Genomic DNA, 26,074 nt, shown 5'->3' on the forward strand with positions numbered 1-26,074 from the left:
CGGCTGCCGCCCGAGGCCCCGCCCGTCCCCACCTCGGCCCCTGCCCAGCGCCTGCCCCGGACCCACCTTGCCCCTGAGCAGGGCAGAGGCTCCGGGCATGGAGAGCTTCGCCGGGCTCGGGTGCGCGGGCCCGGAGCCCGGCGCCCGGCGCCCCACGCCCTGCCCTGTTCCTCCTGGGCGCACAGACACGGCCTCTCGGGAGTACAGGGCCTGAGCCCCTCGACCCCCTCCGCCTCGCACCTGGGCCAGGGGCGTGTCCGGGGCGTGTCGGGGTGAAAGTCACCTTCGGTGCCCCCAGCTGGGCGGGAGGGGGCGCGCGGGGCGCGGCCGGGATTGGAGCGCCGCGGAGCCCCGCCCCCCGCCCGCGGAGTCAGACCCAACTTTCTCCCCCGCCCGCGCCCCGCCCCCAGCGCCGGCTCCGCGCCTCGCGCCCAGTCCGCGGGCCGCGCCGCCGCTCCCGCTGCTTCAGCGGCTCACGCCGCCCGCCCGCCCGCCCGGAGCCCCGCGCCCCCAGGCCCGGCTCTTGCCTGCCCGGGACCCGCCCCGCCCGCCCCACGCAGCCGCCCGGGAAGATGCGGCTGCTCCCGGAATGGTTCCTCTTGCTCTTTGGCCCGTGGCTCCTTAGGAAGGTAAGGGTGGCAGGGCTGAGGCGCGGGCGCGGGGGTCCGGGACGCAAAGGTCCCAGAGTGCGAGGGGCTCCGTGCGCCCGCGCCGCCCCCAGCTCCGAGCGTCCCAACTTTGCGCGGCGTAGGGGACGCGGACAGACAGACTGCCGGATTCAGGACGGGCGCTCTCCCAGCGCAAGTTGGCTGAGGCTTGGAGAGGGTGCCGGGCAGAGCCCCCGCTCGGAGCCGGCTTCAGGCGCGGCGGGGGAGGGGACGAAGCCCGACCCGCGAGTGCGCCAGACAGAGCGGGAGTGCGAGACAGACAGACAAGCCAGCAGGGTGTCAGCTTTGCCGTCTTTCCGCGCCAGCCTCGCTCGCCTTCCTCACTGTCTGTCTGTCCTTACACTCATCCACCCTCTCCTTCCCATTTCTCTTCTCTGCACTTGTCACCATGCCAGGTGGGCTCTGTGCTGGGAGCATCCGTGGCCCGAGTACACGCGCACACACGGACTCAGGCAGACACGGCTGAACTTGGCTACAGCCTCCTATCACATTTCCCACGGAGACATCATCTCCCCTGCACGACCTCACAGACACACCCCCTCTCGTGCCCCACTGAAGTGGGGGCTGTCTGGAAGGGGAGTCTCTCCTCCCATGCCCTCCCTCCTCCAACCCCACTCCAAGGCCTCTTTCCCTGAGGCTCTCAGGCGAAGACCCAGAGGCTAAGGCGACCCAGACTTGATCTGCCTCTTTCTGACTTGGAGGCTTCAACCCGCGTACATGGTGTGCTCATATGTGCTGGGTGGAGGCCGTGGGGCACCATGTGCACCTGTGTTCATGTGTCCAGGGAAGCCAGGCTTGGCTGTCCAGTACTGGGGCGCGGGGTACATGTGTATACTGGTGTGGTGTGGTGGTGTTGCCTTTGCGTGAGTGCGTGCCAGTGCCTGCCTCACAGTGCAGCCATCTGTCTATGCCCCTGGTGTGTGCCCGCAATGGGGGGCCCAGTCCCCAGTCCCCCATTTTCCCACTACCAGCCTTACCTGCCCATGGCTTCCCTGTTCCCTGCACCCCAACTGTGACCTATCTAGTTTGGGGGCAGGCAGGTCATTCCCCAAACCCTCACTCTCTGTAGCCCCAGCTCCTGTAGTCTGGAAGGGGTGTATTTCTCTCCTTAATACTGGGACCCCTGCCTGCTCAGCCAAATTACACTTGGCAAACTCCAGCAGGGCAGGGGCTGCCCCAGTGAAGCTAACGCTAGAGCTGCCTGGCCCTCCCAGCCCCGCCTGGTGACCTTGAGGGGCCGGAAAGTAGGCAGAGGAGCCCCTCCATGAAAACTGCTTCCACTGGCAGGAGCTTCTTATGGACTTGCTGCCCAGCTCTGTCCTTAGTGGACTAGAGGGGGTGTCTGTGCCCTACAACCCGCCCACCCATGTCTGAAGGCCACCCAGGTGTGTAGAGGTGGTAGGTATGGCACTCTCCTGCCCCTCCTTTCCACTTCCTCCCTCCTCATCTCCACTCTCCCTGGTAAATAAACTCCCCTGTGGACAGATCTGGTTTAATTTCCTTTGCCCCCTGAAGGGGAATGAAACATCTGGTGGAGACTCAAGGGAGAGTGAGCATGAGGATATGAGTGATGGGATCTATCTGAGTGTGTGTGAGAGCTGCAGCTGTGGGGCCTCCGTGCTGGAGTCAACGGGGAGAGTGGATCTGCTATTACCCTAGCCTGTGTGTGTGTGAGAATGTGTTTGCGTGTGTGTACACACTGCGGGTGTGTGAATATGTATAACTGCATGGGGAAGTGTGGGTAGAGGAGTGTTTGTGTGTCCAAATACCTGTGTGTGCTTCTGTGCACTTGTGAGTGTGGTGTGTGTGCATGTGTACCCCGTGGTCCTCTGTATGCTGGGGCCCATGTGTTGTCTGTATGAGTCTCTGGGGTTTGTGAGTGTGCATCTATGTGCTTGTGATTGTGAGTCCATTTGAGTGTGGTATGAGATTGTGAGCCTCAGGTTGTGTTTATGTATCTGAGTGTGGCTTATGTGTGTGGGTGCTCAGGGGTGTCTTGGTGCCAGCACTGGGAGTGGGCAAAAGGTGAGGCTGATCCTGGGTAAGAGGCGGGTAGGGGACAGTTTACAGGGCAGCTCTTTGGCAACCCTAGCCATGAAAGGCTGACACCTCTGCCTCTCCCATCCTGCTTGCTCACCCTCCTCCCGGGTTCTCTCCCTTCCTCCTCATTCCAGGCTTCCCATCTCTCAGGGCCTGGGACTCCTGGCTTCTACTGCCTCTGGGATTCTGGCCTATCAGTCAGGGATTCTTCAGGGTCTTTCTCATAAAGTCTTTGACTCCTTTCCCTCCCTGTCTGTGTCTCCCCGACCCCTCGCCAAAGCAGCTGCCTACTGGGAGAAGCAGCAGGCGATCAATAGTCACTAATCACTAATCACTAATCACTAATTAGCTGGGGAAGGGCAGGGGCGGGGCCCTATGGGACCCACCAGCTCTATCGTGCCTCAGGAAAGGATTAGGATGAGTCTCTCTGAGCTGGCTGGCCGAAGCCCCTCTGCCAGCGACCCCCTCCTGCCTCCACACCCTCCTCTAGCCCCTCAGCTAATCTCTGGCTGGGCCACTTAGGCACGCACAGCCTCAGCTAGGGCCCAGAGCTGCTGGCGGGGATTTGGGGGTAATCAGGGGCCGCAGCTGGGCCGGGGGACAGGGGAGGGGGCTGCTGTGACAGCTCCCTTGGGCCAGAGCCTGCAGTGGAAACCTCACAGTCCTATTAGGAGGGGCAAGTGTCAGAAAGGAGAATTTAGAGTGTCAGGGTTGGGATGGGTGAGAAGCTGGAGACCCAGGAGAGGGTAACCGGGGAGGAGGTGAGGTAATGAGGACAGAAGCAAGGCAAAGGGGGTCAGGCACGAGGTAATTGGAGAGGGACAACATAAACGTCTAAAGAAGGCAGGTAAGTCGGGGGACCTCACGGAGGTCAGAGGAGTAATTGGCAAGGAGATGGGGAACTTTGGACCTAGCCCTGCAACTCAAGATGGGTGGAATCCGTGAGGGACAGGGCAAACAGAGAGAGGGCAGGGTCATAGGAGTGGGGTCCCAGGGCTCTGGCACAGGCAGGAGTCGCCGGGCGTGGGGTGGAAAGCAGCTGCCCAGTGGGGATGGGGAGCAGGGAGTGCTGCCTTGAGCGCTGGAAATTGGCGAGGCTCCCCCTCTCCCCTGCCTGCCCCTCCTCCACCTCCACCCCGCCCACTCCCCCTCAGGCTCCGGCTTCGGGAAATTACATCCCCGCTCCGCAGCTCCCCCCAACCCCCACCGCGCCCCGGAGCCGGCGCCTTTATAGGCACATTTATTGCAATAATAAAGTGAGGCGCGGGGCGGGGGGCGGGGGGCAGCCGTTCCCGCGGGGACCGCGCTGGCTCTAGGAAGCAGGGAAATAAAATAAAATAAAATAAAATCAAAATTCAGATAACGGTGAGCCTTGCGCGGCAGGCCGAGAGAAGGCAGTTAGGCGGGGTATAAAGGGAGGGGGTATCCAGCCCAAGGGCAGAGCCCACCCCACCGCTGGCCCCACCCCTCAGGCCATAGTAGGGTCTGGAAATAGGTGTCCCTGCCTGTCCTCTGTGCCTGTTCCTCCTCCCCCATCCCTGTCCCCATGCTGCTTCCTGGACTGTTCTGTAGCCCATCTTCATTCCTCTGGTCCTTACCCCATCCGCATCTCTGTCTGCCCCATGCGTGGCCACCATGTCTGATCTCCCCATCCCTGTCCCCAGGCCTATCCTTACCTCATCCTCGTCTCTGTACCCTATATCTGTGCCTGCCGGGCCCCAATCCCAGTCCCCCTATCTGTGTCTCAGTCCTCACCCCAGGCTGTCCTGTCCACCCCAGCTCTGTCCTCACCCACACATCTGTCCCTGGCTCCCAGCCAGACTCCAGCGGCCTCGGCTGCGGCACCCCTGCCTCTTCCTAGGTGCAGGGGCTCAGCATACTCTTTTCTCCCTTCCCCAGCCCAGGCCTGGACTATCCCTTTCCCAACTACAGGGTACTGTCCCCTTCCCCGGTCAGATCCTGGGAGTACCCCACCTGACCCAGGCAGCAGGGGAGAAGCAACCGGCCAGTCTGGAGGCCCAGGGGAGGTGCACCCTGCAATGCGGCTGGGGGGGCTGACAGCCTGATCCTCCCCCCACTCCCAGCAGTGTCATCCCCAAAGAGCCACTCCCGGAAGTGGAGTTTGTTGCCCCCAGCAGCAGGAGGCCACCTCAACTCCCCGAAGGTGTGTGGGCCCGCTGCCTGGGGGCAAAGCGCTTCTGGTGCAGCTCCCGCTGGCATGGGCCTGGAGGAGACTGCCGAACCCTCAAGCTGCCAGGCACCTCTGCCCTGCCCCCACACCAACAGTGGAGCTAGCCTCTCCCCTCCATAAATGTCACTGCACCCAATTATCTTAATTAAGCCAGCTCTGGAGCAAGGGGGACCCCTCCTCGGACAACATCCTGCTCCCACCCTCAGCCGTGGAGGTGGGCGACCAGAGCTCTGTGCAGAGAGGAGCTCCTTACCACCTGCCTTCCCCACTCCCCTACCTCCCCCTATGCTGCTGGAGACAGACAGCCTGAAGGACTCCAGAGAGAACCACAGACAGAAAGAGGGAGGAAATCAGAATCACCAGAGGAGGAAATTTGAGGCAGAGACAGAGAAGAGACTGAGTGGCAAAAGAGACTGAGAGAATGGGGGGGGGGAGAGAGAGAGAGAGGGAAAAACAGTGAGAGCGCAAGAGAGGGAGAGAGAGCGAGAGCAATCTACGGAGCCAGAGGGAGGATTTTATTTTATTTTATTCCATGTTCCCATTTCTCGGCTCGTTTCCTCGCAGACTCTCGCCCCTCCCTGTCCAAACTCCCCCACAAGGTCGCTTCGGCCGGCCAGCCGTGCTCCCCCAACTCTTCCTTTTTATCTTGGCCATCTACAGCAGCGGGTAGGGGTGGGAGTGCCCAAAGCCAGGAGATTCACCAGGATCAGAGAAGCACAGACGGCAATTTGTCTGAGATCAGAGATGGGGGTGACACCCTGGTACCTCTCCTTACCCTGCTGAAGCTCCTCCCCTCCCCCACCCCTGCCTGGTAGGAGTCACTGGCCTGAATCACCCCAGCCAGGTTCTGACTGGGTACAGGACATAGGGGTGCTTGGGTGTGCTGGGAGGGGATGGCTTGGAGGCATTTGGAATTATAGCATCAGATGGCATGGGGATGGGGGGACCTGGGTGGCTGGGCTTCTTGAAAGAACAGCGGTTGGGTGAGATTAGGGATCAGAGTTCAAATGGCCCTCCCTCCGGCTTTCCCAGGAAACCTAACTCCCCTTCCCCCAGGCCCTGTCCTTTCCAAGCCCACTTCTGGGGCCTCTTCTCCCTCCCACTGTACCTTGGGACCCCTTCCTCCACCCCCTCTCAGGCCCACCCTCCAGGTGTTAGCTGCCAGCTTAAGCCTGTCTGTCGGAGTCAATCATTCTTGCCATCCCCGCCCCCTCACCTGGGCTGGGAGGAGGGATGGATGGGAGGGGGAATGAAGGGGGCGATAAATATGTATGACGAGCGGGTGGCGGCAGCATTAATAACCCGGGATCGCAGCACGGCAGGGACAACAGGCGGTGGAGATTCTAGCCCAGCAGCTTGGCTCTGCTGTTCCTGTCCCTGGTGACACAGAGTGTGTACACATGGGTGTGGGCAAACAGAGGGAGGCACCCATGCTTCCTGGCTCCTTACCTACCCACAGCACAGCTTGCGGACCAGTGTGGGACACCTCCCCAGAGATCACTCAGATACAATTGACATGCACACACATCCCGCACCCATCGGAACACGGCGAGACCACACTTGTTCTGTGACTACGGATACACCCCCTTTAGAAAGAGCTTGACACTTGGGCAGAGGATGACAGGGGCTCACACAGGAAAGGTGACACCTCCAGACAGCCACACACAGCCACCCTCAGACAACTGTACACAGCCATACAGCCAACCCAGACACACAACCACACCAGGCACACACGCGCGCGTGCACACACACACCCCGCCAATCCAGGCACATACACACAGTCACCACCGATTTACACAACAGACATGCAGCCATGACCAGCAGCCACACACACACAGCCTCCTCAGACTCATATGCATGGACATCCAGACACACAGCCACCACAGCCACACACACGTACAGGCCACACACCCACACACAACCCTTTGGGGCTAACGGAGACACTAGCACCCCAGGCTGACACATGTGGTATGCCTCCCCCCACCAGGGACCTGTGCACAGTCAGGGCCACAGCACGAGGCAGTAGCGGGTAGCTCAGGCTGACTGACACCCTCTGACATGCAGCTCCTCTCCTGCCCGCCCCCCTCCCTGGAGCAGCATCTCCATATTTCTTCTTCTCGCTTCCTTTCCATCTCCTTCACTCCCAGCCACCACCCCCTGCCCACACCCCAGATAATTGATGGCCCAGGCCCAGCCTGGCCGCTCCTGCCTCTCGATCCATCTTGTCCTGGAGCCTGCGCTGTCTCTGAGATCAGTGGCCATCTGAGACACACAGAATGGTGGGATCGGGCGGGGGCTCCTCAGCCCCCCTGGAGCCCAGGGAAAAAAACAGCCAGGTGGCCTCCACCAGAGCTGGAGCACTGGGGACCAGGAGGAACAGTCGGACTTTCCTCCTCTGCTCAACCGGTTCCCAGCACCTACTCCTCTCAGGCCAGTTGGGGCTGAGGTTTACCCTCGCTCAGGGTAGGAGCCCTGCCTGAGCTTGGGATTCTTCTGGTCTCTGAGGTCTTGGAGCCTCTTTCTTTTTTTTCTTTCTTTAATTTTATTTTATTTTATTTATTTATTTTCTGAGAGGGAGTCTGTCTCTGTTGCCCAGGCTGGAGTGCAGTGGTGTGATGTCCACTCACTGCAACCTCCACCTACCTGGTTCAAATGATTCTCCCTCCCCAGCCTCCCCAGTAGCTGGGACTACAGGCACGGGACACCGCCCCCAGCTAATTTTTGTATTTTCGCTAGAGACGAGGTTTTGCCATGTTGGTCAGGCTGGTCTCAAACTCCTGACCTCAGATGATCCACCCACCTCGGCCTTCCACAGTCCTGGGATTACAGGCTTGAGCCACCCTGCCCGGCCAGAGCCTCTTTCTTGATGCTGGATGTTAACGTGGTCTCAGGCTCCCGGGCTCATTACTGGAACCAACCAGGGATGGGGCCAGGAAAGAGGAGCCGGGAGCCAGAGCTCCACTCCCTACTCACGTTCTTACTGGCTTTGGATTTCTGGCTCCCATTGGAGCCCTGTGCGCACACAAAGATTCTTGACGTCATTTCACAGACGTACAAACTGAGGCCCAGAAAGATGAAGTGACTTGGCCAAGACCATATAGCTTGAAAGGGCTGCAGGTCTCCTCCAAGGCACACTCCCTGCCCACTGCGAGACTGCGTGGTTCCATTTGGTCTCCTAGCGGCTGTGGAAAGGCGCTGGCCTGAGTAGGGCTCTGACTGGATGGCAGGGGACAAACCCAGCGTCTCTCTCTCCTCTTTCTTCATGCACAGGCTGTCAATGCCCAGATACCAGAATCCGGAAGGCCGCAGTACCTGGAGCTGCGCCCCACTACGGCGGGAGCAGGTGCTCCCGGCCAGCAGCTGCCAGAGCCGAGGTCTTCTGACGGTCTAGGCGCCGGCCGCGCCTGGAGCTGGGCCTGGCCGACCAACCACACGGGGGCGCTGGCCCGGGCGGGGGCAGCCGGGGCGTTGCCCGCGCAGCGCACCAAGAGGAAGCCGTCCATCAAGGCGGCCCGCGCCAAAAAGATCTTCGGCTGGGGGGACTTCTACTTTCGGGTGCATACTCTCAAGTTTTCACTGCTGGTGACCGGCAAGATCGTGGACCATGTGAATGGTACCTTCAGTGTGTATTTCCGCCACAACTCGTCCAGCCTGGGCAATCTCAGTGTCAGCATCGTGCCGCCCTCCAAGCGTGTCGAGTTCGGGGGAGTCTGGCTGCCCGGGCCTGCCCCCCACCCTCTGCAGTCTACGCTCGCCCTGGAGGGGGTGCTTCCTGGGCTGGGGCCCCCGCTGGGGATGGCAGCAGCAGCGGCAGGGCCGGGGCTTGGGGGCTCCCTCGGGGGCGCACTGACGGGGCCGCTTGGGGGCGCGCTGGGAGTGCCAGGGGCCAAAGAGTCGCTCGCTTTCAATTGCCACGTGGAGTATGAGAAGACAAACCGCGCGCGCAAGCACCGCCCGTGCCTGTACGACCCATCGCAGGTGTGCTTCACCGAGCACACGCAGAGCCAGGCCGCCTGGCTCTGTGCCAAGCCCTTCAAAGTCATCTGTATCTTTGTCTCTTTCCTCAGCTTTGACTACAAACTGGTGCAGAAGGTGTGCCCAGACTATAACTTCCAGAGTGAGCACCCCTACTTCGGATAGTGCCCCTCCCCAGCCCCAGCCCCGAGCCTCCCGCCAAATCCCAGCCTTACAAGGTGGGAACCCTCACCCTCACCCTATGTTCTGCCACTCCCTTGGCCCCACTTCTTCCACTCTGGGGGTGGAGGGGAACGGCCCTCTCGGGACCCTCAGCTAGCGTGGGTGCCCTTTTCCTTATGTGGCATGCCCGAGAGGCTGGGGTAGCCCCCTCCAATACACCCCAAAATGAAAGGGGTAAGAGTGCAGCCCCAGAATAGGCGGGGCTTGGAGGTGGTCCCAATGTCCCCTAGGTCCACACTGAGTCCCTTTTTCATCCTCGGCGCTAGTCGGCATTCCCTTTCCCCCGCAGCTTTAATAACTCCTGGCCTGGCACCCTCAACCGGCCCTGACTTTCCTATCCCCCAGCACTTTGTCCTGCTCCACCCTGCCCGCCTAAGACTGTAAAGGTCTAAAAACCCCGGCCTGTCCTCCCACCTTTCTGCCTGCTATATACCTGTCCACTTTTCCTCCAAACCCCATTAGGGTAGTGGAAGCAGAACTCCTGGGCTGAGGCGCTGGCCCGGCCCGGCCCCTACCCGCCTCCCTCCAGTCAGTCCCTGCAGTCCAGCTCCACCCGCCCTCTCCAGCTGCTTCCTCTCGGTGATATTTTTTCTACGCCAAAACAGACGAGAAAGGGAACAAAATAAAGTGAAATCCAATACGCGCCTGTGTGAGACCTTCGTAGGGAATGAGGAGGTGGTGTGGGCTTCTGTCTGGTAGAGACCTGGCCAGGGCCTTCTCCCTCAGCTGCTCGTGGGGAAACCAAGGGAAAGCCTGACAGAGCTAACACCTTGGAAGTCACCAAAGACCGGATCAAAGAGAGCTGAGGGTTACCCTCGGTGTAGGAGCCCGCTTGAGGTTGGGATTCTCCTCCCTGAGGTGGGCGAAGGGAAGCTGCAGCAGGTGAGATGAAGATGAGACCCAAGTGGGGATCATCAGCGAACTATTTGGGACGATTTGGGGAAGGAAGTGTAAGACCTTGAATGGGATGGAGATGCAGGGACAGTGTCGGCGGAGCGCTGACAACCTGCTAAGCTCCGCGGGGCCGGCGGGAGGTGGCAGGTTGGGAGGGGGGAACGGTGTTCACAGCATCAGGAGTCATCGATCTTCCTTTTTCTTCCTAATTTCGTGGGCGCTGAGTTTGCAGACGGATGAGGGAGGGAGGGAGCTTTGGGATGAGGGGGTGGGGGAAGGGACCAGCGCGGGTTTGGAAGGCGGGGCCCGTCGCCGCTACTTGCCGCCTGCAAACACAGCCCTCTTTAGCCAACTGCCCACCCTCCCCCAACCCCTGCCTCTGGCTTCATCCTGCAGCCAAGGCTGCTAATTTTATCCGCCCCCAACCCTGGCCTGGGCGTTAATTGGCTGCGGCTTCATTAGCGGTTCTCAGCTCAGCCGCCCCCCTCCCCTAGGGACCCCTAGCTGGAGAAGGGAGGGGGTGCGGACAGGCTGAGGCACCGAGAAACTCCTCATCTTTGCCTTGAGTCCAGGGTCAGGTTGCCCACTGGGAGGGCAGTGTTCCCCAGGGGCTTGCCCACTGGCTGCAGCGTGAAACTGAGTCAGAAACCGGGTCTGACGCAGACATATCTGGGAGTGAAAAGTCAGTAAGCAGAAAATAAATATCTGCTGGCTGGATGGATGGAGGAATAACGGTCAACTGAAGAGAGCAGGGAGATGGGGAATGGTTCTGGAGCCGAGATTGGCCAAAAGCAGAAGAACCCAGAAGTCTCCTAACACCAGGCTTATTGCTGGAAACACCTGAGAAAAGCCGTGCCTAGAGTGGCAGGGAAGGTGGGTCCAGCTAAGGGGGCATTTCTAAGGCCTGGTATGAGAGCCAGGTGGGGATGACTGGAATTAGCAAATTAGCCCATCTGGGCCTTAGTTTCTTCACTTGTAAAGCCACAGTAAATAGTGTGTGGTGAGGATTCAATGAGACTTTTTTTTTTTTTTTTTGAGACGGAGTTTCGCTCTTGTTACCCAAGCTGGAGTGCAATGGCGCAATCTCGGCTCACCGCAACCTCCGCTTCCTGGGTTCAGGCAATTCTCCTGCCTCAGCCTCCTGAGTAGCTGGGATTACAGGCACGCGCCACCGTGCCCAGCTAATTTTTTGTATTTTTAGTAGAGACGGTGTTTCACCATGTTGACTAGGATGGTCTCGATCTCTTGACCTCGTGATCCACCCGCCTCAGCCTCCTAAAGTGCTGGGATTACAGGGAGGCTTTTCTTGTGAACATTTGCTGTGATGGATTGTTATCCCCTCTTCCTCTGCCTTCTCTAAGGCATCTCCTCCTCTTCCTCTTCCTCCTCGTCCTCTACCTCATACATCTGGACATCTGAGAGCAGGGTAAGGTGCCCCTGCTTGTCATTGTCACATTTTGTTACCTGTTTACCTCATGGTATCCCAGCAGCCAGTGAGCTCTTCATATATCTCCAGGGGTATGGCATGCCTAGCATAGAAAGCTCAATCTGTCTGTTGAATGAATGAATAACATTGCTACATAAGGCAATGATTCTCAAAACTACTGGTTATCAGTCCAAGTGCAGTGATGTTTACAACTAATTGATCACAACCAGTTACAGGTTTCTTTGTTCCTCCTTCACTCCCACTGCTTCACTTCACTAGCCTTTAAAAAACAATTTTTGGCCGGGCGCGGTGGCTCAAGCCTGTAATCCCAGCACTTTGGGAGGCCAAGGCGGGTGGATCACGAGGTCAAGAGATCGAGACCATCCTGGTCAACATAGTGAAACCCCGTCTCTACTAAAAATACAAAAATTAGCTGGGCATGGTGGCGCGTGCCTGTAATAATCCCAGCTACTCAGGAGGCTGAGGCAGGAGAATTGCCTGAACCCAGGAGGTGGAGGTTGCGGTGAGCCGAGATTGCGCCATTGCACTCCAGTCTGGGTAACGAGCGAAACTCCGTCTCAAAAAAAAAAAAAAAAAAAAGAAAAAAACAAAACAAAACAATTTTTTGCCAGGCGTGGTGGCTCACGCCTGTAATCCAAGCACTTTGGAGGCCAAGGCAGGCGGATCACCCGAGGTCAGGATTTCAAGACCAGCCTGACCAATATGGTGAAACCCCGTCTTTGAAAAAAAAACAATTTTTTTTTTTTTTCTTTTTGGCCAGGCACGGCAGCTCACGCCTGTAATCCCAGTACTTTGGGAGGCTAAGGCAGGCAGATCATGAGGTCAAGAGATCGACACCATCCTGGCCAACACGGTGAAACCTCGTCTCTGCTAAAAATACAAAAATTAGCTGGGCGTGGTGGCGCATGCCTGTAGTCCCAGCTACTCAGGAGGCTGAGGCGGGAGAATTGCCTGAATCCGGGAGGCAGAAGTTGCAATGAGCCAAGATCATGCCACTGCACTCCAGCCTGAGAAACAAAGCAAGACTCCATCTCAAAAAAAAAAAAATTTTTTTTTTTTTAGACAGTCTCACTCTCTTGCTCAGGCTGGAGTGCAGAGGCTTGACCATGGCTCACCCTGAACTCCGGGGTTGACCCTCCTGCCTCAACCTTCTCAGTAGCCAGGACTGCATGCACTTACCACCATGCCTAGTTAATTTAAAAATTTTTATTTTGTAGAGATGGGGTCTCACTATGTTGACCAGGCTGGTTTAGAAATCCTGGCCTCAAGAGATCCTCCTGCCTCAGCCTCCCAAAGTGCTAAGATTACAGGCACGAGCCACCATGCCCAGCCAAAAGCATTTTTTAAATAATAATAATAATAAACCAACTTGGCTTATCAGAACCACTGAGGAGAGGTTTCGTTATGTGGCAGCATAGGTGGGCAAGTGTCTACTCTTTGAGATCCATTGAATTAGAACCTCTGAAGACAGACCCCACTCTTAAATTTATATCATACTTTCCAACCCAGGTTTGGAAACCTCTTCCTGGAGGGGTCAATGAGTCCTACTCCCACGGGTTTCATCCAGATGAAGTCAGGCTAAAACGAAGATCCCTTCCAGTCCCAAGGATCTATAGCCCTGGGGAAAAAAGGAGAGCCCACTGACTGCTGAGACATCAAGAGGTGCACAGGTGACAAAATGCGATTAAGTGAGCAACAGGAGGGGCGCCTCCCTCTGCTCCCAGATGTCTGAGGAGAAAGAGGAGATATTCTTGGAGGAGGCTGGTCTGTGGGTCAGAGGAAGAGGGAAGGACAATCCATCACAGCGCAGGTTCACAGGAAAAGCCTCACTGAATCCCCACCACACAGTATTTTCTTGTGGCTTTACCAGGGAGGAAACTGAAGCCCACATAGGCTAATGTGCTAGTCCCAGAGCTGGAACTTGAAGTCAAGTCTCTGACCCTTCTAAACCAGGGTGCTTTCCAGTGCTCCATAGCTCTCTATTTTGTGTGGGAGTCCAGATCTCCTGGAGTCTAATAAAGCTAGCTAGATATACAGTAGGCACCCAATCAACATTTGTCTTGAAAATGGGCAGAGGGAAAACAAACCCTGAAAAGCTTCAGGACAGTTAGGAGAGGAGGCGGCACTGGACTGTTTTTTTGTTTTGTTTTGTTTTGTTTTGTTTTGTTTCCAGGCATGGGCCTCTAAACCTGGGGCTACAGACGGGACTGGCAGAGAAAAAAGTGGAAAGAACTACAATTCCCAAAAAGCCACAAAGGGGCCACCATTACGCATGCGTAGGTCCCTCCCTTTCGCTTTGGCGACTCAGCGCGCTCTTCTCGCGCATGCGTTCTCCGATCGGTCTGCTTCCGACAGCTTGCTTCGCTAGATCAGAGTTGGTGGCTGGACCTCCTGTGACTTCCGAGTTGCGATGCTGTACTTCTCTTTGCTCTGGGCAGCTCGGGTAAGAATGGGGCTCCAGACGCTAGGTAACCAGTGGAAAGGAAGCTCTTCTCCTACCTTAGTTCCTAGTCACAAACTCTGGGGTTCTCTTGGCTTGTCCACGCACGTGGACAGGGGCCTCAGGGAGCGGACGTGTAACTAGGGAATCCCCAAGACCTCTGGGCACGCGTGGAGTGAACTGCGAACCTGTCCTCATTCTGGCGATCAGACGCCCCAGGGCCTGGTGACCGCCCATTTCACGTGGCATTAGGGGAGAGGACAGCGCCGGATGCCCCGAGGACCCCGTGCTGGCGAATGAGCAGAGTTCTTGGCCTGGCCTCACAAGCTTAGCCTTTCCGGCCAGCTCTAAGCCCTGCATATGATGCAACTGAGCCTCACTGCTTGCATCAGGCAGGGGTCCTGCGGCATTGAGGGCTGGAAGGAGGTGGAAGGGGTAGGGGGCTAAGTAAGGGGACAGGGTATTGGCTTCCTTTCGGGCAGACCCCCACCCCTACCCCTCCCACACAACTCTTCCCCAGGGACTGCTAAAGGTCCACCCTCCCACCTCCATTGCTCTACAGCCTGTGGCCTCAGCCCTTGCCAACTCTATCTCCCCCCGCCCCCCGCCCCACTCACTAGGGTACGTTTATGCTGCCCTGCTGGAAGACCCCCCTTGTTCCGGTGGGTGGGAAGGTTCTGGAATCTTAGTGGCCCTCTCTGGAGTTGGGGAGGCATAAGCTTCTCAAGGACAAGCTTTGCAGAGTGGTTCATGGAGTGAGGTGGTAGGAGATTTCTGAGGTGCAGTGCAGTGAATGAAACAAATCAGAACCACCCCCTGGACATTGATCTCAAGCCTGGCTCTAGAACTGGTTTTTGAAGGTGGAGGTGGGGATAGTGAGAACTGAAACAGGCTGGCTGGACAACTGGCTCCTCGGTGTGGCCTTACAAGCGTGAGTGAGGGTGGTCAGGAGACGATCTGTCTGGACTGCTGTGATTTCACCCTGACTTTTCCTGCCTCCAGCCTCTGCAGAGATGTGGGCAGCTGGTCAGGACGGCCATTCGGGCTCAGCACAGCAAGGCAGCCCAGACTCAGACTGGGGAAGCAAACAGGGGCTGGACAGGCCAGGAGAGCCTGTCGGACAGTGACCCTGAGATGTGGGAGCTGCTGCGGAGGGAGAAGGACAGGCAGTGTCGAGGCCTGGAGCTCATTGCCTCAGAGGTGGGACCTGGGGAGATGGGCAGGGGTTGGGCCACCATGGGTACAGGAAGTAACGAAGTTACCTTAACAGATATTTCTCCAGAACCCCTTTCACACTCAGGACCTTTCTTTGGGCTTTATTCTCCTTTCTTATCTCTCTGAAGCAAAGGCAGGGCAAGTCTAATTTATGGGGTCGGGGCATTAGGGGAGCTTCCAGCGTCCCTACAGTCTCATCTGATCTCCCCCTTCCTTCCACGAGGAAAGAGGAGCCTAGAAGCACAAGTCTGAGTGGGTAGGTAGCCTGGAGGGGCCACCTCTCATGGCAGCTGGGTTTCTGAAAAATGCTGCCTCTGACTTTGCCCCAGGCCTGGCACTGAGTGAATGGAAATTTCTGCAGGGAGTACTCCTGCTTTCAGCTCTGGCTCTGGCAGGGAGGGACTGTGGGAGTCCAGGGGAAGGGGCTCAATACCTTCTGACATTGCCCCCCACCACCCCAGAACTTCTGCAGCCGAGCTGCGCTGGAGGCCCTGGGGTCCTGTCTGAACAACAAGTACTCGGAGGGTTACCCTGGCAAGAGGTGAGGGCTGGAGGGCAGTGTCAGGGATGGTGCTCCCAGTGGGGGAACCCACCTGTACCTTCCCAGTGTTCATTGAGGAGTGAACTTCCCAGTCCTTTGCTGCTGGTTGAGAGTCCTTTCTCTGTGCCCTCATTACCCCTCTCCCATGGCAGATATTACGGGGGAGCAGAGGTGGTGGATGAAATTGAGCTGCTGTGCCAGCGCCGGGCCTTGGAAGCCTTTGACCTGGACCCTGCACAGTGGGGAGTCAATGTCCAACCCTACTCCGGGTCCCCAGCCAACCTGGCTGCCTACACAGCCCTTCTGCAACCTCACGACCGGATCATGGGGCTGGACCTGCCTGATGGGGGCCAGTGAGTATGAATGGGCTGGCTGATGGGCTTGGTGGGCAGGATTGGTGTGGGAAAGGAGTTATTTATTGAATACATACTGTGGACTATACTGATGGAACAGGCTTTGCCCTGTCCTGCATGTCACAGTGGATGAGGAAGATAAGATCCCAGTTATAGTACTCACCACAGAGTGGACAGAGCAGTGAGGCGGGGTGTGCTAGGACCAGTGTTCTGGGAACAGAGAACTCTGGAGTTGAAGGGAGCAGTTAAGTCTGGGGTTCCTTCCACCCAGGCCTCCTTACTTCCTCTTACTTCCCAGTCTCACCCATGGCTACATGTCTGACGTCAAGCGGATCTCAGCCACGTCCATCTTCTTCGAGTCCATGCCCTATAAGCTCAACGTGAGTGCTCTAGAGTGTGGGGAGGGGCTCTCGGCCCTGGTGGTGTCCTCTCCTGGAGAGGCTGAGGGACTGAAGCCCTGGGCCATCCTTAGGGTCAAGGAGGAGAGTGAGCTGCCCTGCTTCCTTCTCGGGGCTTTAGCTCTTTGTCCGTCTGTCCAGCCCAAAACTGGCCTTATCGACTATGACCAGCTGGCACTGACTGCTCGACTTTTCCGACCGCGGCTCATCATAGCTGGCACCAGTGCCTATGCTCGCCTCATTGACTACGCCCGCATGAGAGAGGTTGGTGGGAGGCTGGAGACTGGGCACCTTCCAGGGGTGGTGAGGAGGTGTGGGAGGAGGGCAGCCTTGAGCAGGCCTGTCCGGGCTCTCCCAGGCTGAGCCCTTGCCTCTCTACCTGCCCAGGTATGTGATGAGGTCAAAGCACACCTGCTGGCAGACATGGCCCACATCAGTGGCCTGGTGGCTGCCAAGGTGATTCCCTCGCCTTTCAAGCATGCGGATGTCGTCACCACAACTACTCACAAGACTCTTCGAGGGGCCAGGTCAGGCTCCCTGAGGTCAGGCGTTGCCTTTCCTGCCTTCTGGCTTATTTCTGGGGCACTGTTGGCCTGGACCTGAGAGGAATTCTTTCCCACCTGCAGCCCTAAAGACTCCTGCCCAGTCTGTGACAGTTCTCCTTCTCTTGCCCATGGTGGCCATGCCCTGGCAAGGAATTTGGGGATGGGATTGAGGGACTGATTCCATCCACCACTGGAATCCAGTGTACCAAGCCCACATGAAGTGTGCCCTCAGGGCCCAGGTCCGCCAGCTTCCTCTGCCTTCTCTGTCCCTTGTCCTTCTTTTCGGCTTAGATTCTGACCACCCACCTCTCTCACACAGATCAGGACTCATCTTCTACCGGAAGGGGGTGAAAGCTGTGGACCCCAAGACTGGCCGGGAGATCCCTTACACATTTGAGGACCGAATCAACTTTGCCGTGTTCCCATCCCTGCAGGGGGGGCCCCACAATCATGCCATTGCTGCAGTAGCTGTGGCCCTAAAGCAGGTTGGGCATCCTGCCCCTGTAGGCTGTGGGGGGCAGTGGCCTGGAGGCTTAAACCCTGCATCTTGCTAACTGATGCTGGGGCAGATGGAAGGGATCAAGGCTGGGGTCCCAGAGCTACGCTGAGGGTGCACAGACCAGAGGGCAGTGCAGGGCTTGGGTCCACGTCTGGGGTCACAGCTGCTACTGTCTCATCTCCAGGCCTGCACCCCCATGTTCCGAGAGTACTCCCTGCAGGTTCTGAAGAATGCTCGGGCCATGGCGGATGCCCTGCTACAGCGAGGCTACTCACTAGTATCGGGTGAGCCAGCAGGGGTTGGGTGAGGGCCTCTGTAGCTTCAGGCAAAGGCCCAGGACTCACCACTCCCCATTTCTTACCCGCCTTAGGTGGTACTGACAACCACCTGGTGCTGGTGGACCTGCGGCCCAAGGGCCTGGATGGAGCTCGTGCTGAGCGGGTGCTGGAGCTTGTATCCATCACTGCCAACAAAAACACCTGTCCTGGAGACCGAAGTGCCATCACACCGGGGGGCCTGCGGCTTGGTGAGACCTGGGATTCAAGGAGGGAAGGGGCTCCCATGCTGGATGCCTGCCAGGTAACCTTGGGCTATGCTCATTCCTCCTCTTGTACCTCTTTCCAGGGGCCCCGGCCTTGACTTCCCGACAGTTCCGTGAGGATGACTTCCGGAGAGTTGTGGACTTTATAGATGAAGGGGTCAACATTGGCTTAGATGTGAAGAGCAAGACTGGTGAGTGGGCAAGAAGGCCCCCCGGGCCAGCCAGTTCCCACTCACCGTCTGCTGCCTCCCGGAGCCGATCTCATTGCCTTCCCCAGAGCTCTGACTACTTGTTTTCTCACCCTCTCTCTCTAGCCAAGCTCCAGGATTTCAAATCTTTCCTGCTCAAAGACTCAGAAACAAGTCAGCGTCTGGCCGACCTCAGGCAACGGGTGGAGCAGTTTGCCAGGGCCTTCCCCATGCCTGGTTTTGATGAGCGTTGAAGGCACCTGGGAAATGAGGCCCACAGACTGGAAGTTACTATCCCTCCCCACACCTAGGCCAGTGGAATAGAAAGCCTTTTTATTTTCTGGTGTGGGAGGGAAGACCTCTCACTTAGGGCAAGAGCCAGGTGTAGTCCCTGTCCCAGAATTTGTAGCTGAGAAGACTTTTTCTTTTTCCTTTTTTGGTAACAAGACTTAGGAGGGCCCAGGTGCTTTCTGCTGGAACCCTGTCATGATCACAGTGTCAGAGACTTGTGCTCTTTCTTGGGGAAGTTAGGGAGTGCCCTTCTGAGCCAGTGGCAGGCAAGAGTGGGTGGGCACTCTCCTTCCTGTTTTTATCTAGTAAAATGCCAACCTGCCCTGAGTTTCCATTACTGTGGGTGGGGTCCCCTGGGCCAAACAGTCATTCGTCTCCCTCAATGTGTACACCCCTCCTTCCCACCACCTCCACCGCAAAGACCCCCGGAGCTGCAGCCTCCTCTCTCTGTCTCTGAACAGAGCCGACACCAGACGTGATTAGCAGCCGCAGCAAATTCAATTTGTTAAATGAAATTGTATTTTGCCCACGGCTGCTTCTGTTTGATCCCTGGGGACAGAGGGGAGCGAGGGAGGGGAACGGCGGGGAGGCCCAGGTGTGGGGCTAGAGGGGGTACTGTTGGCGGGAGCCTTCGGCAGGAGAAGAGTGTGCTGCGCCTCAGGAGGCAAAGGTGCCTCAGCCTGGGCAGGCCCTGGACCAGCCCAAGCCGAGCAGCGCCGCCCCTGGGCTGGCTCCCAGAGCCCGAGCTAACGCGGACCTCGCCACGTCGCTTGGCACTCAGAGGCCCCTGCTTGTTGGCTCACGTAGACCACGCTCAACACGTAGCCTGTGCCACGCCCTTCGAGGCCCCGTAGGAAGGCAGAGGGGCTGGCTTGGGTATTTTTGGTCGACCCCTCCGGGCGCTGCCTGCCTCCCCCTCCCCCATGTGGGACTCAAGCCGAGGGTCAGAGGTGCTTCCGCTGCTGGGAGTAGGGGAGGAGAGTAGGGGTGGAGCAGCCTCCCCTCTTCGTGGGAACCCGGCCTGTTTAAGCAGGAGCAGGACAGGGTGGCCGGACCGACGACGCCTTGGCGTTGCGGGGAGGGGTCTGGGGGAGGAGTAGAAGTGGGTGGGCTGGCTGTCCATGGTTTGCATGGCACTGGCTGCCCAGCCTGGCTTAGAAGTCTGGCCGGTCCTTCTTCAGGTTCTTATAGTCAGTGGTAACTGCGAAGAACTAAGGAGAAGGAAAGGGGGTTGCACTGAGTGCCCCAAGCCTCCCTTTGCTTCTAGTAGGGAGCTGTGGGTCTCAAGACCAGGAGATAAGAGGATGGGGGCAACCCTGGAGCCATCGAGAGGTACCTTGTATTGGTCATTGGGGCTCAGACGGTTCCAGGGCTCCGGGTTGTTCTTTCTGTCCCAGCTGTGGAGCGGGAGGAGGAGGGAGGGTTAGGGTCTCCTCCCTGGGACCCAGGACTCTGTAACCCAATTTGACTACCAAGCTCCAGCCGGAGGCTCTGGCACCACCCCAGTACCCCCACTTCCTGCCCTGGGGGGGCCCATTTCCCAGAGACTGGCAGGGAAGGGTCATATTAGTGGGTGCTGTCAAGTGAGACAAGCCTGTCACCATTGCCAGCATGGGGCTGGGTGACAAACTGACAACGAGACCCAGGCCCTCCCATTTGCTACCTGCCACCCTAGGTTAACCCCAAGAGCAGAGCTGTGGGAATCAGGAAGAGATCCCACGGAGCTGGGTTTCTGGTGGTGTGCCTGGAATTATAAAGCCTTGGGTGGGTGCACCTTTCACTTCTGGACCCCCTCCGAGGGCCGGGTGTGAAATCTCTGTGCCACCCTGAAATCCCCAATGCCACCCCCAGCAGCTCACTTGGCCAAACCCTCAGTGTTCTGGCACGGACTTAGAGGGACCCAAAAGCCGGAGCCCACTGCTGGCTGAGCGGCGTTGTCATGGTAACCAGGCCAGGAGAGGCGAGGGTTCCGTAGTTCGGGGGGCCCAAGCCGAGGAGTGAGCGGCCAGGTGGGCTAGAGAGGATGCAGGGGTCTCCCAGGTCAGCAGTGGGTTCCAGCCCTGAGATGCTGGCCGGTACAGTTGGAGGGGCATGCAGCAGGGCTGGGGATCCCCATTAGGGCCACCTATTCCCACCATTCCTGAAAGGTGAAAGCCTTCCCATCCTATCTTGCCTCGCCCAGGCCCCCTGAGACCATCCCAAGCCCGCTCTTTACCAGACGTCAGGGCTTTTCAGGGCAAGTCGAAGCAAGTAGAGCCCAGCGCTGCCCATGCCCAGGCAGATGAAGCCGATCATTGGGATGAGCTGCAGGGAACATGGAGAGCACTTTTGGGATCAGCCCTCTCCCCACAGTTCACAGTCACCCTTTACAAGCTTTTCTGCCCATCCCAACCCCACCCCGAGTCTGGTGCTCCCTCCCTTTCGGGAGAGGGGACCTGGAACCTCCTACAACCATATTTCCTGGCATGGTCTCCTTCACCCTTCAGCGATCCTGTCCAAGGTAGTAGATTTGTGGGACACAGGGACATTTTGGAGAGAGACTGAGGCAATCTTGGGGGAGGATTAGGAGTGCTGAGGGTCCTGGGCACAAGGCAAGCCACTGGAGGATTTGGAGGGTGGGGCAGCAGGAGAGTTAGAGTGAGAGGTTCTGAGGATGGAACTCACCCCCGGATGTCTTTTGATCTGCCGGTACAAGCGGGCCCCAAGACTGGCTCCTGCCATGTCGCTTTTCCAGTGTCTGGTCCTCTCCAATGGCTCTGCCCTCTCCCTCCTTCTGGGGTCCCGCCCCCGGCTGGGGAGGGATCAGCCCAGCCCAGAACAGCTTAGCCTGGCCCCACCCCCACTTAGCTCACTTTCTCCTCAATTCCAGGCCCAAAGCCTTGAGGGGAATTGTCTGGGAGCCAAGAGGTTTCTGCTCTCTGACTCTCTCCTCCAGATGCCTGTACCTGGCGCAAGGGACGCCATCATTCTTGGGGCTTTGGGCATCTGAGGGAAAGGCTTATTGGCATAGGACCCCATTTGGAGGAGGAGGAGGACCCCATGTGGAGGAGGGATGGCTGTGGGACAGGCGCTTAACAAAATGCATGTGTGGAGTGTTCACAGGTGGGACCAGGAGGGGCCAGGGCCAGCGAGGGCATGTGCGGCACTTCCCTGACACCCCTGGAGCCATCCAGGAGCGGGTCCTGAGGACCCTGGTTCTGTCCCCCCCACAGTGTAGTGGGGTAAGGAGGGAGACAGGCCGACACCATCAAGCTGCCCCAGCCCCTCTTGTTCTGAGTGGTTGCTCCAGGTGGCGGTTGGACTGCAATCGTGGTTGGAGGCTGGAAGAACCAGGTGTATCTTATTCACGGCTCAGGATCAGGATAGAATAAGCCAGTTTATTTATTCCGCCACAGTCAGGGCAGTGGGGTTTGAGAGACTTGCTTGCTCTGCCTACCTGGGGTAGGGTGAAGGTGGAGCTGCCCAAGGAAGCCATCCTCTTCCTCTGGCTGTGGGATGGAGAGGAAGGGAATGGAGTGAGGGAAACAGGAAAGATCTGGAAGATGCTGGTAGGAAAGAGAACAAAACACAGAGACAGAACTGCGAGCGACTCCCTCCCTGTCCTCAGCCTTCTCAGGTGAGTGATGTACTGCTGGGGTGGGGAGGCTCAAAGCCCCCCGTCTCTGGGGAATTGGGATCTTGGGGACGCAGGAGCCGAGGCCTAATCTCTCCCCCCGCTCCCACTTTAACCTCCACCACCCCCTCCCTGCTCGCAGCCGATCTGGCAGAGCACCCGCACCTCCCCCTCCAGAGCTCGGCTGTGGAGGGCGCGGGCGGGAGCGAGCTGTTCACCGGTCTCTGGGATCCTCGGGGTACAGGGAGGGAGAGGGCGCTTTCTGGGGTCCCCCTCCCTTTCCTTCGCGCCGATACCTCCGCCGCCCCCTACTCTGACAAGCGCGGCTGTAATTAGGCTGCGGGGTCCCGGGCTCTCCGCCTCCCTCAGGCGGATAATGAGATAAAGTGTCAGAGACACGGCGAGAACAAAGAGACAGAGACTCGCTGCGAAGTGTGTGTGGGGCGGGGGAGCCGGGCTGACGAGATGTCAGAGTCTCCACCAGCCCAGCCCTCCCAGAGAACCCGCGCCTCCAGGGCCCCGGAAGGGAGGGCGTATCCTGTCATCCGCGCACCCCAGTCCTCCAGTTTCTGAGACCAAAAAGCAATCCCAGAGCTCCAGCTCGAGCGGCCGCACAGCTGGGCTGCACATCTGGTTCTCTGTGGCACAGCTGGAGAGCCAGGAAGCCGGAAGGGGCGCCCGGTCCTTGCGCCTTTGCTCACAGGCCCTCGCTTGCCTCCTTGTGCCCTTAGCCTGAGTTCCGGTAACCCCGGCCAGGTCCCTTAACCTCTGTCGCGCGCTTTTTCCAAAGCCGCCGCTGTTCTTCCGGCCTCGGGCCTTCGCCGCGCTCACTGAGCGGCAACGTTACATTATTGCCTCTGCTCCGCCTCTCTGCCACTCCTTGACCCTTCACCTGCTTCTAGTCCCTGTCTTTGTGAACGTATTTCTAAGCCCCCTTCCATCTTTGGTTCCTGTTTCTGGCTCGTGGCCCTTGGGGCCGATCTGGAACACAGGACTCCTTGGGTTCTCTCCTCGCTCGCCACACTTTCTCACCACGAGGACTGGCCCAGCGGGGTGGGGGACTGCATGAGTCATTAGCCGTAGATTAGGGATCCCGCTGGGACTAGACTCTGAGCGCTAAACCGCACCAGGATCCCAATCCGCGCGCTGGCTGCACAACGGGTCAAAGGCAGCAGGACTCAGTGGATCGAACGGGTTGCTGGGGCCGTGGGCACGGGCGCCCCCTGGAGGTCGAGCGGCCCCCAAGCTCGGGGAAGAGGCCTTGGTCACCCCCTGTCGGGCAGTGGGGACCCTGCACTCCCGGCGTTCGGGCCGCTAAGTTGGTGCCCGGAGTATCCGTCCGTCCACGCCCAGCCCGTCACTCCGCCACTCCCGCCGCCAAGACAGTGGGTCCTGCAGCCTCCACTCTTCTGGTGTGAGATGGGACCGGAGGGCGGAGAGGGGACGCGGAAGCTCCTGCAGCGCCAGCCACAGTCGGCACTCAGGGTTCAGGCGGGTTCATGCCTGGGGGCCGGGGAGGCGGAGACTTCATCTCTGCTTCTGGGCTGGAGATTCGAGATTGCCCTCTGACCCGGCCTGTCCTAGCCCCTGGCTGCCCTTCTTTCTGCCTCTTCTTCGGGCGGTCTGTCTGTCTGCTCCCTCTCTGGGTATGTTCATCTTTCTCTTCCTTAGCATTCTGGCTGTGTCTGTCTGCTCTCTTGCTGCTTTCCCTACCTGGCTTTGTCCCTCTTCATCGGTTTCTGTGTCTCTCTGTGTCTCGCTTCCTCCCTCCACATCTCTCCATCTCACTGTGTCTCTCTTTACTAATGACTCTCTTTGTCTCTGTCTCTCCCCTACCTCATTCTCCAGCTATATTCCTATTCTCTGGTTGCTGCCTCTGGGGACTGCACCAGTCCAACGGGGCAGCCCGGGGACACCTCAGGGCACTGCCCGGGGTTCTCCTCCTGGTCACCTCCACCTGCCGTCACCTCCGAGTGGCGTTGGTCTTTCCGCTGCGGCTGTGGGACGTGGAGGGGCGCCCGGGATAAAAGACACAGAGCCCAGCATCTGCTCGGGAGCCCCGGGGCCCCTGACCCCCTCTGCCGTTATTAAGGGCACCGGGTTCCGAGGCTCCGAGATGATCATGATTGCATCAGCCAGACAGAAGCGGAGCCGGGAGCTGCGCGGTGAGCAAGCGAGCAAGACAAAGACAGCCCGCCATCTGTTTATGCAAAGCGCTCTCCGCCGGGAACCCCGGAGTCCCGGCGCCTGGCCCGACTTGAGGCACAGGGTCATAAGCCCATTCTCACCCGGCGCCCCCACCGCGCCTTCGCTTTCCCTCTCCTCAGCACCCAGAGGGGCCGCGGGGTGAGCGGAACGGAGAGGGGGCCGGGTGTTGATGTGATTGGAGCGGACGCGGCTGTTTCTTCAATAATGGATGGAGATGATGCGGACGGTGAAGCCGAGCCGAACCGAACGGGAGAGGAGAGGGGAATAGGAATGGGGAAAGGAAGGAGTGGGGGGCGGGAGACTTATCCCGGCGTGCACGCGCGCACACACGCGCGCGCACACACGCGCGCGCACACGTGCGTCACACTGTCATTCGGATACACGCCGCTGCGCGGCTCACACCCAGGCACACGCCCACGCACTGTCACCGAGACACACATACCTGCAGGCGGAGATGCGAGAGCAACACACACTCCCCGCTGGCTCTTCCTGATTTTCACACATACAAACCTGTAGGCGGAGATGCACGGAAACGCCCCCGCGCGGAGGCACACCGGGCAAAATCACCCAGATGGGAGCCAGGAAGCGGGAAGTGGACAAACCCGACAGACATAGACTCACTCAGGGGAACAGACACACACCTGGCACAGATTTGGACACACCTGGGGCTCAGGTAGACACACCACACACACCCAGGAACAAGCGGACACACACAGACCACACGCCGGGGATACAGATGCCCATAATTGCCAGAGGCACGAAGAGATCACCCACACCCACTCAGAGGCTGGCACACCTTAGCATATGCAAGAGTTACCATCTGTGCCCTGCGGGGTGGAATGTGGCAGGGAGGTCTTCAGGGTCTCCGGAGCAGGGCTTATTAGCCTAGCAGTATAATGAGGTCTTGGTGACAGGAGGCGCCTGCGGCTGTGGACTAGGAAGCCCGTGCGCCCAGGCTTAGCTGCCTGCAAGCTTCCTTGACTGGCCCCTTAGGGCGGGTGGTGCTGATGTTGGGCCGCCCCTGAGCAGCAGACTCGATGAACCCCAATGACCCCAATCGGGCAGTTTGGGGAAGGGGGAGCAAAAAGGGAACGTTGGAGCTGCACCAGGAGATTCTTAGGATCCCCGACACGCCCGCTGGTGGGGGTTATAGAGGGTCACTCTGTATCCTGCCTTCCCCCGCCCCCACCCCCACCCCCGTGCTGCCCCAGTCTTCCGACTTCAAGGAGCGCTGTGTGTGTGTGTGTGTGTGTGTGTGTGTGTGTGTGTGTTTTGAGGGGAGTGGGCAGTGAAGGAGGGTTGGGGTGTGGGTTGTGTCTTGCACCCCAGTACTGGCCTTCCTCAGATCTATTTTCAATTCAGTCTGCTCCTTGGCCCAGACTTATGACCTTTGCAGAGTGCGGCAGTATCATCCATCACCCAGGCTCCGCTTAAGGGGATGGAGGGCGTTGGGCGCTCACACAGGGTCACTGTCACTCCCACCGCCCTTTCTGGGGACCTGCTTTCCCGCCCACCCGCGGGCCAAGGTTTAACAGTCTTGGTGAGTACTGAGGGGAGGGTGTGACCATGGATCACTTGTCCCCACCCCTGGTACCCCAGCATCCCTCCTTCGAGCTCAGCACAGCCTGTTTCCCCGCTCCTCCCGCCCCCTTTCTCTCGGGCCCTTTGCTTAATTTCCTATTAACTGCTGATAAATCCAATTAAACCGCCGCTCTAATTAGGGACAGCTGCCGGCTCAGTGAGGCTAGGGAGGGGGCCGCCCCCCCCCCCCAGTGTAGGGGGAGAACAGCCGCTCTCCCTGCTCC

General features: G+C 58.6%; 3 protein-coding genes across 4 annotated transcripts; 2 read left to right on the forward strand and 1 right to left on the reverse strand.

Annotated features, from left to right (window-relative positions):
- The first annotated feature begins 408 nt into the window (after positions 1 to 408).
- NXPH4 (neurexophilin 4) lies at positions 409 to 9,737 on the forward strand. The gene is made up of 2 exons (XM_012469705.3): positions 409 to 629; positions 8,170 to 9,737. Exons 1-2 carry the CDS (start codon positions 573 to 575, stop codon positions 9,037 to 9,039), a joined length of 927 nt encoding a protein of 308 aa, XP_012325128.2. The 5' UTR covers positions 409 to 572; the 3' UTR covers positions 9,040 to 9,737.
- A 4,002-nt stretch (positions 9,738 to 13,739) lies between these two features.
- Positions 13,740 to 18,979, forward strand: SHMT2 (serine hydroxymethyltransferase 2). Of its 2 annotated transcripts, XM_012469704.3 has the most exons (12): positions 13,777 to 13,880; positions 14,880 to 15,077; positions 15,554 to 15,633; positions 15,786 to 15,986; positions 16,285 to 16,366; positions 16,526 to 16,648; positions 16,772 to 16,911; positions 17,249 to 17,414; positions 17,613 to 17,712; positions 17,799 to 17,954; positions 18,053 to 18,160; positions 18,284 to 18,979. In XM_012469704.3, the coding sequence occupies exons 1-12, from the start codon at positions 13,848 to 13,850 to the stop codon at positions 18,409 to 18,411; spliced, it is 1,515 nt and encodes a 504-aa protein (XP_012325127.1). In that variant the 5' UTR covers positions 13,777 to 13,847; the 3' UTR covers positions 18,412 to 18,979. The 2 variants fall into 2 exon arrangements, with proteins under 2 accessions (XP_012325126.1, XP_012325127.1); XM_012469703.2 differs by lacking the exon at positions 15,554 to 15,633 and having other exon boundaries at positions 13,740 to 13,880.
- NDUFA4L2 (NDUFA4 mitochondrial complex associated like 2) lies at positions 18,945 to 24,776 on the reverse strand. The gene is made up of 5 exons (XM_012469706.3): positions 24,712 to 24,776; positions 21,113 to 21,393; positions 20,664 to 20,752; positions 19,785 to 19,845; positions 18,945 to 19,659 (listed from the first exon to the last, which is right to left on the reverse strand). The coding sequence occupies exons 2-5, from the start codon at positions 21,167 to 21,169 to the stop codon at positions 19,603 to 19,605; spliced, it is 264 nt and encodes an 87-aa protein (XP_012325129.1). The 5' UTR covers positions 21,170 to 21,393; positions 24,712 to 24,776; the 3' UTR covers positions 18,945 to 19,602.
- Positions 24,777 to 26,074: the final 1,298 nt, after the last annotated feature.

The sequence above is a fragment of the Aotus nancymaae genome, unplaced genomic scaffold, assembly GCF_030222135.1.
Source record: "Aotus nancymaae isolate 86718 unplaced genomic scaffold, 86718_ANA_hifiasm-v0.15.2.pri h1tg000016l, whole genome shotgun sequence".
NCBI lineage: Eukaryota > Metazoa > Chordata > Mammalia > Primates > Aotidae > Aotus > Aotus nancymaae.

Bases quoted from the DNA above. Each gene is read 5' to 3' on its own strand.
- NXPH4 (XM_012469705.3), top strand. From the start codon at position 573: ATGCGGCTGCTCCCGGAATGGTTCCTCTTGCTCTTTGGCCCGTGGCTC. The intron at 630-8,169 runs GTAAGGGTGGCA...CTTCATGCACAG, and splicing joins GCCCGTGGCTCCTTAGGAAG to GCTGTCAATGCCCAGATACC.
- SHMT2 (XM_012469703.2), top strand. From the start codon at position 13,762: ATGCGTTCTCCGATCGGTCTGCTTCCGACAGCTTGCTTCGCTAGATCA. The intron at 15,987-16,284 runs GTGAGTATGAAT...CTTACTTCCCAG, and splicing joins GACCTGCCTGATGGGGGCCA to TCTCACCCATGGCTACATGT. The intron at 16,367-16,525 runs GTGAGTGCTCTA...CCGTCTGTCCAG, and splicing joins CCATGCCCTATAAGCTCAAC to CCCAAAACTGGCCTTATCGA.
- NDUFA4L2 (XM_012469706.3), bottom strand. From the start codon at position 21,169: ATGGCAGGAGCCAGTCTTGGGGCCCGCTTGTACCGGCAGATCAAAAGA. The intron at 20,753-21,112 runs GTGAGTTCCATC...TGTTCCCTGCAG, and splicing joins AGATCAAAAGACATCCGGGG to CTCATCCCAATGATCGGCTT. The intron at 19,846-20,663 runs GTAAAGAGCGGG...CCCGCTCCACAG, and splicing joins CTGAAAAGCCCTGACGTCTG to CTGGGACAGAAAGAACAACC.